General features: G+C 36.3%; 1 protein-coding gene across 1 annotated transcript in view; it reads right to left on the reverse strand.

Moving 5' to 3' along the window:
• Positions 1-9,177: 9,177 nt before the first annotated feature.
• The window catches only part of bckdhb (branched chain keto acid dehydrogenase E1 subunit beta), a 90,922-nt gene continuing 81,862 nt past the window's right edge, over positions 9,178-18,237 (reverse strand). The window contains exons 10-11 of the mRNA XM_051131988.1: positions 11,493-11,640; positions 9,178-9,556 (exon numbers count right to left, since the gene is read on the reverse strand). Of these exons, the coding sequence (XP_050987945.1) occupies positions 11,500-11,640 (141 nt within the window). The 3' untranslated portion in view covers positions 9,178-9,556; positions 11,493-11,499. The remainder of the gene's footprint in view (positions 9,557-11,492; positions 11,641-18,237) is intronic.

Consider the following 18,237-nt stretch of genomic DNA (forward strand, 5'->3'; position numbering starts at 1 on the left):
ATTAATTCAGGTCCATTATTCACTGCTAATCCTGCCTTTGATGTCAGGTTTTGAAATTCAAGACTCCATATTTACAAGCTCTTTGAAACTATATGCAGTACATATACATTATGTTTATATATGTTTATTTATACATATAAGATGACAAAAAATACAAAGTATTACATCTAAAAATAAAACAACCTTTAAAGAACCTTTAACATCTGAAGCACCTTTCTGTTTCACAAAAGGTTCTTTGTGGCAAAAGAAGGTTCTTCAGATTATAAAAAGGTAAGAAAAAGATGATTCTTGTGGAACCAAAAATTGGTCTTCTATGGCGTCGCTGTGAAGAACCTTTTAATCACATTTTTTTTCAAGAGTGCAGAGTTGTTCTTTAGCTAGACTGCATTGCATTTTTCTTTTTATGTGTACACTGTTCATGTTTTGGCATGCATATGCATTATCACTGTTGAAGCACGTGATAAGTGTGTTTCATGAGCTATGTTTCCATAATGCAATGTTGTGAATATAACTTATGCAGAAAATTATACTATCACATAAATCATTTGCGAATAAAAAACCGTTCCCATCCCATGCGTTCAAAGGAACAAAACTGTTACTTCCTGGGAAAATGGCGCAAAGTATTAATAATAAAAAATGACTGTGACCAGGAAAACTGTGACTCTTGTTTCCTACATTATAAATGTCTTGCTCTTCAGAAGGCGCAGATGAAGCACAATAACAAACGCTGTTTGTAAACACACTCGTGTGAGACAGTTCTGGGAGGTATTTATACCAAATCATTTTGATGACAGACTTGGCTTAGGCATTTCAGAATGGTTAAAACAACATTTTAGATGGTATGCAATGACATCAGTCTGTTGGTTACTCCATTTATTCAATAACATGACCTGAAGAAGCAACATTTTTTTGTGTATTTTTGTGTTGCTCTTGGATAAATTTATTTTATAAATTCCATTGTAGTTTATGCACACAGGATAAAAAATGGTCTGCCTCATATTGTTTTTTTTAATGCACATTTTAAGATGTTATACAAATCTTGGTGATTATCAGGCATTTTTAATGCAATATCCTAAAATTTGCATAAAAATACATATAGACAAGTGTCTAATTTTTGTTTTTTGCATCAACAAATTTTACTATGCTACTAGCCTATCTGCATCTAATTGAAATTATTCATTGTAACCACTGGTGGAAATTGCCAAGATTCACTAGGGGGACCCTAGTTTGGGACATATATTATATTTTTAATCCACAGATGCAGAAAATCCCATTATTTTATGTATGAAATGTGCATGATGTTTGGAGGTTATTATGAGGATAAAAGATGGAAGTCCTTTACATACTGAAGTAGAACTCCATCCATTCTTGAAATTCATTCCCTGGATTCATTCCCAGCCCCAATTGTAACAGCCACCTGTGGATAGATGCTGTTATGCTCTTCCTTTAAGATAACTTTAAGAAGAACTGAAATTCCCCAGCACATCATTACTGCTCAGTATAAATCTGTCTAGTCAATGGAAGTCACGCATGCGGCTCACAGGTCTGACGTAGCCTGTTTGCTATTAGGATTAAGTGCAGAGTGTTATATGAAAGGATCCTTAAATTAGAGGTGGAAATGATTTTGTTGCCACACGCAATTAGACGCGCTTACGTCACATGAGACAGAGCTGTCCTCTGTCTCCAACAGTGTGGCATTCGTGTGTAAACAAACGCTCTGTCCAGCTGTCAGCCAAATGACCTGCACTGCCCAGTGTTTCAGTCTCTCCCTAGCAACCGTTAGTTAGCATTAGCGGTTGTCCTCGAGTCCGCAGTAGGAGAGAAGGGTCAGTCCGGGTGCGTCAGGCTCAATTAAACCGCTCTTCCTGTTTTCAAGGGTACAAATGATCCTTTTTTTTCTGCATAACGTGGGAATTCATATGTGTGGTCCAAAGTGTGGCTATAGGTTTCTCAACATGGGCAGTTCTAGGGTGAGTGGATACCCGCGGCTTAGCCCAAAGACATCCATGTATGTGCCAGAATACACAGAAAACACTTAAAATAAAATATGTTTACATAGTTACATTGGCTAAGTGGCCCAATTTTCTAAAAGAAGCAAGTATTAAAGATGCATAGGTCTATCTCTTGTATGTGCATTTACACTGCACTTAAATATTGCATAAATACTTTTGAAAGACTAATGTTTTAAATATAAATTAGGAATATAAAAATTTTAAATAATAGAAAAAAACAGAATGAATCTTTTAAATATAAACTAGAATTGCCAGTAGGTAATGTCTTAATAAGTAAGTAGTTAAATCATTTATTCATTTCATTCATTCAAAATGGATAATTCATTCAGGAGAAAAGTAGGAAACTGTTCTTATTCAATCGGTTCACTTACATTTAACTAGAAGATATCGCGCTCACACTTTTCTCTGAAGACACCTTTATTTACGCCTGAAAGGGCAATGAATGAATCCCGTCAATACCTTTGTTCTTGAGTTCACTGTGCTGCTAGAACACCATCATGCCACATTTTCACAAGAAAGAGCCCACAGTGGTGATTCTTGTTGAAGCTAAGGCAGAATAAGAGAAGGTTTTTAGTTCAAGTCTAGCTTTGCTAACTAAGGGCTAATAAACTCTTTTCAAGCCAAATGTCCAAGCACAAGGAAGGTTCTCACCCCTGTCCTATGTAATGTGGCTATTTACTATCTGAAAGGCCACAGGGAGTTGGGAGGATGTTCCTGGGATTGCTCCTGAGCTTATTCAGGATTTTGGGTGTTCATGTGGATGACTCCATCTCACTTGATGCAAGGGAGGAGTTATCTGGCGACATTTTCCAACCAGGGCAAATCCTGGCTTCCCCCTTGCCCTCCAATGCGATGGGTGGAAGTGAGGCAGCGGAGGAATCTCTTTGTTGATCTGTTTTAGAGATTGGCAGTGAAGTTGTCGGTGGAGTGGCCTGCCCCTCCGATACTGAGAAGATTGTGTTTTGGCGGGTTCTATCTGTCTCTGGTGCAAACAGTAGTAAGGACATGCCTACCACTTTATCCAGATTGTGTCCGACACTCACATCTTCGTTGCCGAAGCAGTTTATAGAGTTCGAAGGAGTGGGGAAAGCTTGGTGCATACCTGGTGGCCACTCACAATGGTATTGTGGGTACTCCCACTACTGTAGTACACCTGACAACGTACTGCAACCCGTTGTACGCAGGTGTCATTGGGTCATTGGATCATGCATTGGCCAGTACTGTGGTGGCACAACACCATCTCTGGTTGACCCTGGCAAACCGGCCTGAACAAGATCGGAATTGTTTCCTCAGCGTACTCATCCCCCCATCCAAACTCTTCGGAGAGGGCCTCAATGCGTTTCAAGCACAGTTTGAAGACTAAGAAAAAGGCAGAGTCTCTGAGGGGTTCAATGCCAAAGAAATTCAGCAGGTTATTCTCCTGACCGCCACCAGCCAAGAAGCCGGCTGCAGCAATAGTGCCGAGGCCCAGGGCTTGGGAAGCTGGGTGGACACGTACACACAGCCTAAGCAGCAGGCAGGGTTGGGAAAGCACGATCGGTCCCCTCCAAAAGGAGAATATTTCTCTGAAGGAAAAAAGAGGCAGTTTGGTCCCTAGCCCACAGGAGAGGGAAGAATGTCAGTCCAGAGGCAGCCATTTTCTTCTTTCTGTGAAGAAAGGATCCTGCAAGAGTTTGTTGTCCATAAAGAAACTCCGTGTTCAGTATCCAATGCCTCATGTGTTCATTTGTCAAAACAATCAAACCGGCCGTGTTCTTCTCAAAAAAGAGGCAATTCAGGCGGTCCCACAAGGGAGAACAGAGGAAGGGTTTTACAGCTGTTACATCCTCCTCCCAAAGAAAATTGGGGGTTTACGGCTTATCCTGGATTTGTGACAGCAGAACAGGCATCACAGACATAACAAGTTCAAAATGCTTATAGTACGTCACTTACTGTGCTCCCTGCATCCCGGGATTGGTTTACATCAGTGGATTTAACCAATGCATCATTCCTCCTTTGAGTTTCTCCTTCAAGGAGACTGCATATGAATTTCCTGCTGTTCGGGCTGTCCTTAGCACCGCGCATATTTACATAATATGCAGAAGTGGCGTTGGCTCCATTATGTCATCAGGGCATGGGAGAGTTTGCCTATTTGGACGACCCACTCCTGGCTGCTGACAGCAGGGAACAAGCAGTGTTGCAAACAAACGCTTATCTCCCATTTATGAACCCTGGGATTCTTAAAGGGGTCATCAGATGCCCATTTTTGAAGTTGATATGATTCTTAATGAAAGTCTATAAAATACTTTGGTTAAAAATTCTCAATGGTTGTGTAAAACAACACCCTTTTTACCTTGCCAAAATCAGCTCTTCAAAAATCATCATTCTGGTCGAGGCTGCTATAAATGCAAATGAGCTCTGCTCGCCCCGCCCCTCTCTTCTCTCTGTGGAGCGACAAGCCTGTTTACTTTAGCTGCTAAACTTGTTAACTAGCACAGTATTAGAAAAGATGATCACAAAGATTCATAAAAAAATTATGCTTATACTCACTTCTGCTCACTTCAACATGTAAAAGTCAACTTAGCATCCGATGACCCCTTTAATAAATATCAAGAAAGATTTTTATATGTGATTTTAATTTTAAAAATCTTTGATTTTTTAAACATTAAATATTTTTAAAATAATTTCCAAATCAATTGATCTAGTAAGGTACACACCAAACAAACTGCCTGTTTCCAAAAGATCTAAGCTCATTGGCTGGATCGTATAAACCATATAATTTCTTATTGACGGTTGGTCGGAAGTACTAGTACTATACTCACTGGGCAGATCTTGTCAGGAGTGAATGATGTAAGTAGACACTGTGCACATGTGCAGAGAGCAAATCTGTGGTTCTAATAGAAATAATTTTAATTAGCATGAAGTCAGTGATGATGTGTACAGGGCATGGTAATAAAAACATTCAGGGCTTAAGCCCCCTTAGCTCACCCCTTAGCCCTGTTCCTTAATGAGATTGAGGGGGATGAGAAAACAAATTGTCTTTTTGTGCATATAAAAATAAAACTGATAAAAGTTTAAACACAATCATAACTTACAGTAAATCAGTCTCAAAAACGTCTGGCTACATCCCATTTCCCCTCATCTTTATCTGCACCCATTTACCTTCTAGTAATAATTTATTTGAGGAATGGACTCTCTTTCAGTTCATGAGTGTGAATCTGAATTGATTTGGCCATAAATTATCGAATGACAGAATCTGTAAGAATCAAGTACTGTATTGTGGGAAATGACGTGCTCTTTCACCCTGGTGATTTATCTGTCCTAAAAAGCTTTATCAAAACTTTTAAATTCAATTCAAAATGTTGCACAACACGGTTTAAGACATATTTTAACATGCTGTTGGTACTTTTTATGCTATAAAATATGTTTGCCTTTGACATCAAAATCCACCTTTGATATGGATTTCTTTTCTGGCTCATGTCATGAATTCTTCTTACATTTCTAACCCCTCTCCTCCAACCTTCTGTCATACAGAGACACTTAACCTTCCAATCAATTACTGATGGATAAAATTGTCATTCTTCTCATTGAATATCCTGTTTCCTTCCGAAATACATCAGATTTACATCACACATCATGTCTGATTTAGCTCTTGTCAACCAGCAGAGGAGTAATTCTAGTCATTACAAACCACACTTCATTTATAATTCAGATTCGTCGCATGAACTAACTACTTGTCAGAAGCAATCTAATCTATTTAATCCATTTACTATTTCTCAAAATAGTAACCAAACTGATTGCAAGAACTGTGTGCTTTATTTTTATGACCTTTTCTTATTATCTCTGTAAAAATGTTAAAACCTCTATTAATTAATCACAATTTCAATAGACTGTAATAGTCAACACTTCTTTTTCCACTGTAATATTGTGCATGGATGCCAAATTTTTAAGCATTTAAGCAATAAATTACAACTTTTCATACTTTTCAAAGATCTTCAGCAAAATAGAAGATGCTTCTTTAGTAGCCAAATACAACAAATCAATGACTTTTAACTCCATCCATAATTGTGGCCTTATGTTCAGATCATTGTGTTTATTACAGTACATTCCCTAATAAATCCTCTATAATAAATTCATTGTAATGCATCATGCATTTTACAGTGTGGGTGTTGGCCAGATACTAATGTTCTACACTTTCCCATATGGGAACAATAAAATAATAACCTGTCTATATGACTTGATGAGGGAAACCACTGTCCTTTAATTTAGTGCTTCTTTTCTAATGGATTGCATATATATGGGTTTTTGTATATAGTTGTATTTTATTTGAAAAAGAATTCAAAAATAAAGTTCCAAAAGAAATACAAAACCTGTGCTAACTGAAAGGAAACAAGTTGACAAAAACACTTAATTCATTCAGTCATTTTTGACCAAGAACACCAGCACACGGGTTAAACAAACAGGTTTCATTACTAATAACAAATGCTAACAAATAGTTCAACTTTAACAAACTTTAGTTTGTCACAAGAATCTATTTTTAATACACAGAATGAAACCTTCTGACACACACGCACACACATACGCATACACATATACATATATATATACACACATATATATATATATATATATATATATATATATACATATACACACATACATTATATATATGTACATTATATATATACATATATACACACACACATACATACATACATATTCTATATATATATATATATATATATATATACACACACACACATATACACAGATCATATATAGTGCTGCTTGAAAGTTTGTGAACCCTTTAGAATTTTCATGAATATAACGCAAAACATCATCAGATTTTCAAGTCCTTAAAGTTTACAAAGAGAATCCAAACAAACAAGACAAAAAATATATACTTTGTCATTTAGTTATTGAGAAAAATGATCCAGTGTTAAATATTTGTGAGGTGCAAAAGTATGTGAATCTTTGCTTTCAGTATCTGATGTGACCCTTTTTTGAAGCAACAACTGCAGGTAAAGTTTTTGGTAACCGCTGATCAGTCCTGCACAATGACTTGTAGGAATTTTAGCCCATTCTTTAGTACAGAAACACTTGAACCCTGTGATGTTGGTAGGTTTTCTCCTTAGAACTGCTGCTTCAGGAACTTCCACAACATTTTATTTGGATTAAGGTCCAGACTTTGACTTGACCGTGCCAAAATATTACCTTTGTTCTTGTTTAACCATTTATTGGTAGAATGCCTTGTGCACTTGGGGTCATTGTCTTGCTGCATCACCCGCTTTCTCTTTAGATTTTAGTTCATGTCCTGACATTTTCTTTTAGAATTTGCTGGTATAATTCAGAATTTATTGTTCCATCAATGATGGCAAGTCGTCCTGGCCCAGATGCAGCAAAACAGGGCCAAACCATGATACTACCACCACCATGTTTCACAGATGAGATAAGGTTCTTCTTGTAATAGAATGCAGAATTTTTCTTTCTTCAAACATATTTTTTATTTAAACCAAAAATTATATTGTGGTTTTATCCGTCCACAAAACATTTCTCCAATAGCCTTCTGACTTGTCCACATGATCTTTATCAAACTGCAGACCGACAGCAGTGTTTTTTGGAGATTTGTGGCTTTCTCATTGCAACCCTGCCATGCACACCATGGTTGTTAATTGTTCTCCTGATGACTGACTCATGAACTTCAACATTAACCAATGTGAGCTTTTAGTTGCTTAAGTGTTATCCTGGGGTTCTTTGCAACCTCGGAAACTATTATATATCTTGTTTTGGAGTGATCTTTGTTGGTCAACCACTTCTGGGGAGGGTAACTGTGGTCTAGAATTTCCTCCATTTGTACACAATCTGTCTGACTGTGGATTTGTGAAGTCCAAACTCTTTAGAGATGGTTTTGTAACCTTTTCCAGCCTGATGAGCAACAACTCTTTTTCTGAGGTCCTCAGAGATCTTCTTTGTTAGTGCCATGATTCACTTCCACAAACATGATCAGACTTTAATAGATCCCTGCTCTTTAAATAAACCAGGGCATAAACTGACACCTAATTGTCATCCTACTGACATCCTAAGTGCTAGTACTTCTGATTGGGCTGAGGCTGGAATTTAGTATTTAGAACAAGTATTTGATGGACGTATACTATGTGTCAGGAGCATTCACTCAGTATCATTATCTCATTTTTGACCGAGATGGCTTTTGGCTGGTTTTGCATCTAAACTCTCTCTCTCTCTCTCTATATATATATATACACACACACACACACACACACTACACATCTATATGTATGTATTCTATGGATGAAATCAGTATTAATCCATCTGTACAAATGCATTACTGCACCTCAGATATCTGATGTTTACAGATGCCATAAAATGGCTTAAAAGAACTTCAAAAACCTCAGTCTTGGATTAGATGGAAAGAAAATGCAATTTACATGGCGAGGCTGAATATGCTTGAATAAGGCTGTCCTTGCCTTATTTGACTACATAACCTTTTGGTTTGTTTGCATTGTTTTTAATACTAGTGTGTTTAGAGACTTAAGTTAAATACATGATTTTTAGTTTACCTAAATATGAAAATTGTCAATTTAATCACTTATGTCTTGCAAACATGTTTTTTTTTTTAAATCAGAACAGAGATCAATTTATTGAGTATTTATTAACTAACTGTATTTATTTGGTAAGCAACCATGTAAAAAGCAAGACCACATACAGTGCTTTAAACATCTTGACATTGTTTTTCTATTGCATATGGATCTTAATTATATCTGTCAATCTGGGACAGACATTGCTGACAGTTTCATTCAAGAATGTCAGTCATCTACGTATCTGACGTTTTGCGCGTTCCTCTGTCAAGGAAGAACGCCTCACACAAAGCTCAGAGAGGACTGTAGATCCGGCCAAAACAGGCTGATCTCAGCAGAGCGTCTGTGTGAAGATAACTGGGGCCGGATTTAATATGCTTAAGTGAGTAATGACAGTGTGTGAGCGCGATGGACGCTAGAATACACTCAACCTGAGGTCATCTGAGCGCCGCGCCCAGCACTGAGCCACTGCGGTCACACACCACCAAAATGAAAGACGCCGATTTATCGCCATATTCTGTCCACGGTTTGTGGTTCAAGCCTTGTTTGGCATCTGTGTCGACAAAAAACAGCAAAGCAGCTCACCAGAATTTAGAACAGAGATGATTTATTCAATCAAAGATTTTACAAACAGGATGGTACCTTCAGCAACCCAGCAATAAAACAGTAACACACAAGAGCCAGCCTCAATTAAGTTTAATAACAAAAAAACTAAATGGAAGATGGTGACATCGAGGTAACAGTGAGAATACAGATGGAAGATCACAGCAAACATGTGACGTCCACTTTAGTGTTTAGAAACCACGTTTCATCCTCTGGACACATGATCAAGGACGTTTCCCCAAAAATGACGGCCTGTCCGGTAACATGGTCCCATCTACAGGTAGAAATAGAGTTAGCTGTGATGGTGGTGTTAACGACTGGTTTGTTCACTGATGTTGAGGACGACGAGTTCTTGATCGGTGTCGTCTGTGAACAAAAAAGCAAAAGCTAGTTCAAATGTTAATAGGTTGAGTTCTAGTTCTGTGTGCAGTAGTTGTGGATCGCACAACTTAAGGTTTGCTTGTTCTATATGGCAACAGCATGTACAAACTGTGTCCCAACTGTGTAATGACCTGTAACAGCCAAATATAAACCGATCCTGGAGCATGAACGCAAGCCGCATGAATCTGGCAATGGAGCACCGCTGTCAACACAGTGCTGGTCTTAGTAGAAACAGTAAAGACTAAAGCTGATGCTGCACTGCATTTTTGAACACATTTGTGATTTGATTTAGGAAAACCCAACACATGGTGAAATTTTACCTTTTTTAGGTTTTGATACCATATGAAAGCTAGGTTCAAGCCCTTTCCAAAACTGTTTTTATTTTGTAGCTACATAATAAAAGTTATGGCTATCTTAAGCTGGCTGATAGCTACGAATTTCAGGAATGGAATTTTGAGAAAAACAGGTTTAAAGGTGAACTCCTCTTCCAGAACAACAATTTACAAATAATTTACTGTCTTTCTGACAGTATAATAATTTTCATGTCTTTCTGTCTTCAGTCGTTAAGAAATTATGGTTTTTGAGGAAAGCATTTCAGGATTTTTCTCCATATAATGGACTTCACTGGTGCCCCGATTTCAAACTTCCAAAATGTAGTTTAAATGCAGCTTCAAAGGCTCTAAACGATCCCAGCCGAGGAAGAAGGGTCTTACCTATCTGTCATTTTTTTTGAAAAATACAAATTTGTATACTTTAAGCACAAAAGCTTGTGTAGCACAGTCTTGTGGGTTTATTTCGATGGGTTAACTGTTTTCCGTGGTGTTAAGAAAAAGCACCTCCACAGCCAGTTCTTATAATATAAGAGCAAGACAGTAATTTCTGCTTGCTGCAATAAATCGCTATTTTTCTGCACTAAACAAGTCAATTTTGTCAAGATATTTTCAAAGATGATAAACAAGATGTTACAGAATAATTATTTAATGAAAACCTAATTTTGACCAAAAAAAAAAAAAAAAAAAAAATTCTACCATTCTACCTATTTTTCAATTTCCTGAAAATGTCCCAGCGTGACATCCGACGTATTTTTCCAGACTGCATCACATTTGAGTTATAAGAGCATGTGTCAATCTGTACTTGGCGATGATTCAGTATAATACTATAAAGACTGGTGTGCCATATTTAATATGCATATGTGCATGATCAACTTGATCAAAACATTGCTGTTAAACCGGTTACACACAATCTATGCCTTCTGTCTTCTGATTGACAATTTAGACTTTTCATTAATTAAAAGCTATTTTAAAAGAATTATTCAGCTTGTGCTTCATGTGTCTTTTTCCTGTGAAATCTTTACTGATTTTAATAAAATTAACATAAGAATAAATTTATATGGCAATACTTTTTTAAGATGAACACTTACTGGACTGAAGCTGCTTGGCTTTACTTGATTATCCAGACATAATTTTTTAGAAAAATCAAATATGACCATCAGGATTTTGAGGAATGTTTTTTTGTTCATCTCTCAATCAATCATCACTGGATTGCATTGCATTAAATGTTTTGATCATTTAAATCTCATCTTACTAAGACATATTATTGGAGATATAGACTGAATACTGCTACATCTATTATTTTATGTAAGTATCCTACATAAATCCTACTGACTTATATTACAAGCACTATAATTTCATAACTAATATCTGCACCAAATTGCATATTTTTGCTCAGTTTGTATGAGTACGAGCTCCATATTTTCACTATATCATACTATGAGCCATAAAAGCCATAAAAGTGTTAAGATTCAATACAGTTTAAATATTCCATTTTATATATTACAAAAAAAAAAAGTACTTCATATGTCAGTCTCTACAGGCTTAAAAAAATAACAATACATCTTACAGAAAGAAAAAATAAAACGTACCTGTGCTTTAGTAGTTGATCATACGCTTGACAGCCTCAAAGCACTTCCACTTGTCAGGGATGTAGAAGGGCTCGAAGATGTGAGGAAAGGGTGTATCATACCCACAAACCCTGCTGATGGGAGCCTCCAAGTTGAGGAAACACTCCTCCTGCAGAAAACACATTCAGCTCCATTAATGGTTTGTAGCATACAAATGAACCTAGACAAAAATGTGTCAATAAAGCAATCACCAGAAATGACCAGAAATGCCAATACTTCAAAAAGCTGTAAGTCAAACAATCAAAACAATCAAGATGGAGAGATTCAATTTAGGCTTTTATTCTCATATAAACCTTGACCAATACGTGTACAGCTCATCAAATATGTGACCCTGGACCACAAAACCAGCCATAAGGGTCCATTTTTTGAAATTGAGATTCATAGATTATCTGAAAGCAGAATAAATAAGCTTTTGTTAGGACAGGACAATGTTTGGCTGAGATGCAAATATTTTGAAAATCTGCAATCTGAGGGTGCAAAAAAAAAAAGTTCTTAGCAATGCATATTACTAATCAAAAATTAAGTTTTGATACATTTACGGTAGGAAATTTACAAAATATCTCCATGGAACATGATCTTAATATCCTAATGATTTTTGGCGTAAAAGAAAAATCAATTATTTCGAACCATACTATGTATTGTTGGCTATTGCTACAAATATACCCGTGCTACTTAAGGTTTTGTGGTCCAGGGTCATGTATGGTAAACTGAAGCTCAAACATGCTTGCTTGATGTGAAGCTGTAGTTTTTGTATACAGATCTTCAATGGAGTGACAGAAGGTTTTATTAATAATGTCTTCATTTGTGTACTGAAAATATTGTGAGAAGCTTGATGGTGGTGAGACTGAAGTCATGTGACTTGTTTATAGACTATGTTCAGCTTTTTACTTCTGACTTTATTTATGCCTCAGAACCAGCATTGTGTCCATTTGTGAAGATTATCATGATGAACAAAACATGCAGTAATCATTGACATCTGTTGGTCACAGTGTTTATTTGCTGCAAAAAGCCAATGGAAAAATCCTACTGGGTTTTTGTTGAGTGAAGATTTAACCAGACATAATAAACCAATGTTGAACTAAAGAACATGACCTGAATATGGAGGAACAAGAAAAGTATTACAGTGTCCAAAGCAAGAGCAACATGATCAACAGCAACAAATGGAAAAAAGTTTTTGTTCTCAGTTGTGACTCCAACGAGCAGTTGGTTTCTATTTAAGCTTCTAGTGCAGCTTTTGGAGGATTATATTATAAGGTATCAAGCCCCAAATGGAAGCTGAACAAACCCAATTGCCAAATGACAAAAACGCTAAAAACACTACACTTATTTTCACGGAACCATCAAAACTTGTGCATCAGAAAAAAAACAAAAAAACAAAACATTAAAAGCGTCTAACGTTTCCACTTATACAAAGCCAACGCTGAAATCTATTGTCTGTGAAGACACCTCCAACTCTTCATGGACGCTCCCTGTCCAAAACCGAATGCGGAAAGCTCATGAGCTAAGCGTGAAACATGCCGCACTTTGGGCGAACTCCTTAGTCTGCTGGCGTTTTCTGAAGTGGCTACAAAAGAGCGTCAAGCTTCATTAAAAAGGCTTTATGCCTGCCTTACATGATGGCCTGTATAAACACAAAAATGTGTTTCAGATTTGCATCAGGAGGCAGTTCCAGCTCTGAGGAGAGATGTCAGGAAAGGCTCTGCAGGTCCTGGATGCTCGAGTCCATCCCGCAGCTGCAGTCGGGCCGCCGCTCAGCGGTCAGAACGAGCCTGGCATCCTGCTGCTCGGCTACACATAATCACCGCTTTGGGATTTGATGTGGCACGACTAACCTAGTACTTCTGCTGCTCAGAAATAGTTTTATCTACATGGGATGCATCTGAATCTGAAGCGTGCGGTTTGTAATGACTGGAAATGGACTCCAGGAAAGGACACATCAGGACGTCGGCTGATAGATGGGAGTTAAAATTAGCTGCAATACGTTTGTTTGCTTCAGTTCAACATGTTTGTGCAATGCTGGAAAACAATGCTTCACATTCTCTGTGTTCTCTTTTGATGTTTTTGGCATTTATGCTTGTCCATCCATGTTTTCTCTCTGCTCTTCTACCTTCACGGCTAGGATAATGGTGGCTGTCACTGAAAAAGCAGCATGGAAGTAGTTTAGTCGTAGTTTACAAATATAAACATGCAGCAAACCAATCTAACATGAGCTACAGCAAAACATTACACTGTGTGTTATGCTTTAGGGGGAAAAACAGATTTGGGGGCCTGAATCACCGCAATACATATTTAGTAAATTGCCTTCAGTTTTATAGCCAGGGGTAATTTTGGGTCATTCATGTTTTATTCCCAAAGTGGAGGAGTACACCTGCCAACCTGGATCACGAGAAGAGTAGAAACCTCTAAATAGTTTTACTGGAAAAGCAGGAGAACCGAGACGTGCAGTCAAGCCAATACGTGTGGACTGAAAACAGGACTGAATTACTTCAGTTTCACCAACATATGAGAAGGGCATCATTATACCATTAACTTGTCAGTTTAATGATAACTGATGAGTTTAAATTAAAAATATGATTTAAATGCTACTTTCTTTACTGATTTGTTATATAATGTGGTGATTCATATATTTGTACACGTGGCTTACGTGTCAAAATACGTATTAGGGCCACTGCACACATATACGGATATCATTTATTCAATCAAAAATACAGTAAAAGCAGTAATATTGTGAAATATTGCTACAGGTTAAAATAACTGCGTGCCACTGTGTGAATGTGTTAAAATGTAACTGACTGCTGCGATCAAAGCTGAATTTTTAGCCTCATTACTCCAGTCTTCAGTGTCACACGGTCCTTCAGAAATCATTCCAATTATGCTGATTTGCTGCTCAAGAAACATTTCTGACTATTATTAATGTTGAAAACAGTTGTGCTGCCCAATATTTTTGTGGAAACTAATACATTTGTTTTTTAGAATAGAAAGTTCAAAAGAACAGCATTTATTTCATATAGAAATCTTTTGTAACACTATAAATTAGGGATGCACTGATAGGATTTTTTTTTTTGCCGATACCGATTTTAACAAACAACTATTGGCTGATTCTGATACCGTTTCTGGTCAGTTGCATAAAGCTTTTTTTTTTTTAAAAAAAAAAAAAAAAAGAAATAAATGGGTTCACTCCAAGCAGAATCAAAGTTTCTGTTCCTGCGTTCCTCTGTATTATTACAGTTCTGAAACTGCTTTGAGTAGAAAAAAATACCAGTTAATATATATATATATATATATATATATATATATTCTTTTACTTTGCCTATAACAACAACAACAACAACAACAACAACAATAATAATAATAATAATAATAATAATAATAATAGAGTACTGCGTTTTCTTTACTCAAAAAGAAAAAAAAAGAGAGGAAGTCTTGATCTGGTAGCTTATCTTGTGCTTAGTCACAGCCAATTCAGCATCATCTTTTCTAGATTTTGTCCAAATGTATTAAAAAAAAAATAATAATAATAATACATTTATTTCAAGCTATTTAAAAAAAAGTTTGCATGGATAAAAAAAAAAAAAAAAAAAAAAAAAAAAAAAAAAAAAGCTACTCGTACACGCGTTTTGAGAGGAAAAAAACTGCCTAAATTAGGAGGCTATGTCGCATTTTATTATTACAATCAAACATAATATAGGCTAAAATAACGGTAAATAAATTATCAACGGTAAATAAAATGTTTAAAAACATTACAAACACAATTAGGCTACTTTAGCTCCCTTCTCCCCAAAACAAATCCTAAAGTTGAAGCCTATTTAGGCTAAATATAAATGTCAAAGCCAAAACAAATTAATTTAAAAGCAAAACTGAAGCCTACCTCTCTGTCTGCACAAATGCAAATGTTTCCATATTCACGACGTATCTGGATGTTAAAATGTTAGTACATACATTATAGGCTTTGTTCTTCACTTGCAATCAGAGGTCGCGTTAACCGAAAATTGTCCGTCGTTTACGGAATTTTATTTTATCAGTGAAGGAAAATTCTGAAGGCCGTCCATCATTTTGACAGATTACACCGAGAGTGATTATTGTAAATTGTAGCTGTAATTCCCACCCCTGTCCAGTTGGTGGCGAGTGCGCTTCAGTCTGGCAGCAGAGCAGGGGATCCAGAACAAAAACGAAACTGTCACGAATGTTTTCCTAGGCATTTGATTACGCACAGGCGAGTACACAGAAGCTACAACAATTTATCACGTCACATTAAAGAGCGACAAAACGGTATTTATTGCTTGAATTTCCGAATGAAATGGACAGAATTTGAAATGATATGAATTTCATATCAAAAGTAACTATAGCCTATTGCTATTTATTGGAAGAAAAAAACGCATAATGTACTGTTCTTTCATCAACTGAAAACAACATGACCAAAAGACTGATTGTGATTTAAGAATCGATATTGGTTCATTAAAATGAGAATCTATTAAAATCGAGAAATCAATTTTTTTTGTTTTGTTTACCCAGCCCTAGCATATTTTGTTTTTAAACACTGCGCTGTGGTCCTGTAGGTTTATGATTAAAAATTAAAATGTTTTATTCTAATTAAAATATGACAATTAAAATGACGGGTAATAATAGATTATGACAGAATTTTTACGACCCTGTCTGTCAAAATGACGGACAATGTTAAAGTCTCTGGTCATGCTGAACGACACAGACTGTACTATGAACTACTGAAATTGAGCAGTGTAACTTTTTATGTTTCTTTAACTGTATTTTATTTTGATAACGAACAGGCTGCGATGTCAAGTTAGCAAAAATATGTTGTGTGTGAGAGACGCTGCGATCACTGCATTGATTTCACAACCATTACTCCATAATTTATACCAACGCTGGTTGTTCATACAGATAGAGGCAAAACATCATTCAAAACTCTACAGCTTTTTCACAAAATAAAGTGCTCTGAAGTTCATGGAAAGGACGTTACCATGACTTGAAACTCAACACAATTTCTTCTTTCGTTTTGTTAATCAGTTAATGATTTAAGTGAAATATATTCCATGTTTTCTCCGTTCACAAAAGCATTGCATGTGTGCGATGTGACATTGTGTGACTCCTTGACATTTTTGCTGGTGTCAAACACACAAAAAGCTCCATATTACCTGCCAATCATTTTCACTTAAATGTGCTTGGCAGCCGGAGCATTGCCGTTGTGACTTACCCATGATGAATTTACAGCTGAGAGTGGCATTTCACATTTTGTACAGAATTTATATTGTTTTGACAAGTATTTATTTTGCCCAGAGAAAAATTTTGGATTATGCAACAGACATGCAACTCATTGTCTCCAAGCAGTTAATTGATAAAACATTGGTATCAGCCCTTTTCATGTCATTTCCGATATGCCGATGGCTTTAAATCAATCAAAAATATGCAGATAAATATTGCCTAATACATCTGTGTATCTTTACTATAAATGTCTTTACTGTCACTTGTAATCAATTTATTGCATCCTTGATGGGCAAAAGGATTAAAAAAAAAAAAAAACTTTTGGCTTTCAGAGTGGAAACAGCATCAGCAGCAGATTAGAGAGTACTGAAAGACTAGCGTGACACGGAAATGCCAATATTACCGACCGTGAGAGCCAAAAAAGACAATTGTGAACTGTGCATTTGAGCCCAAAGCTATATGAGGACAGGCGCTCTGAAACACTCACATACTCTGAAATAAGATAAAACATTCAGAGATTTAGATTTAAGAAAAGCAGAAAATCCGCTGACATGAGATTCACCGCGAATGAATTTATTATGTTTCCCACATGTTACCACATGAAATCCAAAATCAGTATTAATGAGGGTGTTTATGACCTGTCATTAGTGGAGAAAAAATAAGTATGGAAATCATTTAGTTCTGGGACACAAACTATAAGACTGTTAACGGAAGAACTAAAAGCAGTAAATGTTCTCCAGAAGTCACTTAAATTCATGGATGTTGTTATAGAAGCTCCTCTGAGTCACTCAGATCCTTTGGTTCCCTTTAGAAACCGTACATGACACATCAATTTGAAACGCTGATCTCAGAGGCCATTTTTAGACAATCATTCTGAACTTCATGCTATTTTTTGCTTGATAACCCGGTCAGTGTTAGTGCATGTCGGAAGACTTGACTGTCGCTGAGAGAACAGCCATCAAATCATCTCAGCACAGGAACTGGATATTCTGCATGTTTTTTTAACCAAGAGCTTCTGCAAATCAGAGCTGTGTGACATTCAGAAATTTATGTCTTTTAAATCACAATTCCTGAATATGAACTGAAGCAGCAAACAGAACACAGAATTGCAATTTGAATTCAACAAAGCTGAATTAAAAATAGAATGATGTAAAAAAAAAAAAAAAAAAAAAAAAAAAATACAATTTCATTATATATACATAAACATTCACCCACAAATATTTATTTCATTAACCTTCAATTGGCAGAAGAGTTTTGCTGTCAATGTGCTTTGCTGTATTCATGTGGAAGATGTTTTATAAAATTAACATCTGCTTCTAATGGTAATTATTTAATAGTATTAGTTTATTTGAAAAAAAATGTGACATTCAATATAACAGAATAAATAGGCATTAAAAAACTTGTGTTAAAGTCACAATGCAATGGAAGTAGTGACAGATGTTTTCATCCATATCTGTTGTTGACTGGCTGTTGAGCTTTGGGCACGGCT

Source organism: Labeo rohita, chromosome 16 (genome assembly GCF_022985175.1).
Source record: "Labeo rohita strain BAU-BD-2019 chromosome 16, IGBB_LRoh.1.0, whole genome shotgun sequence".
Lineage (NCBI taxonomy): Eukaryota > Metazoa > Chordata > Actinopteri > Cypriniformes > Cyprinidae > Labeo > Labeo rohita.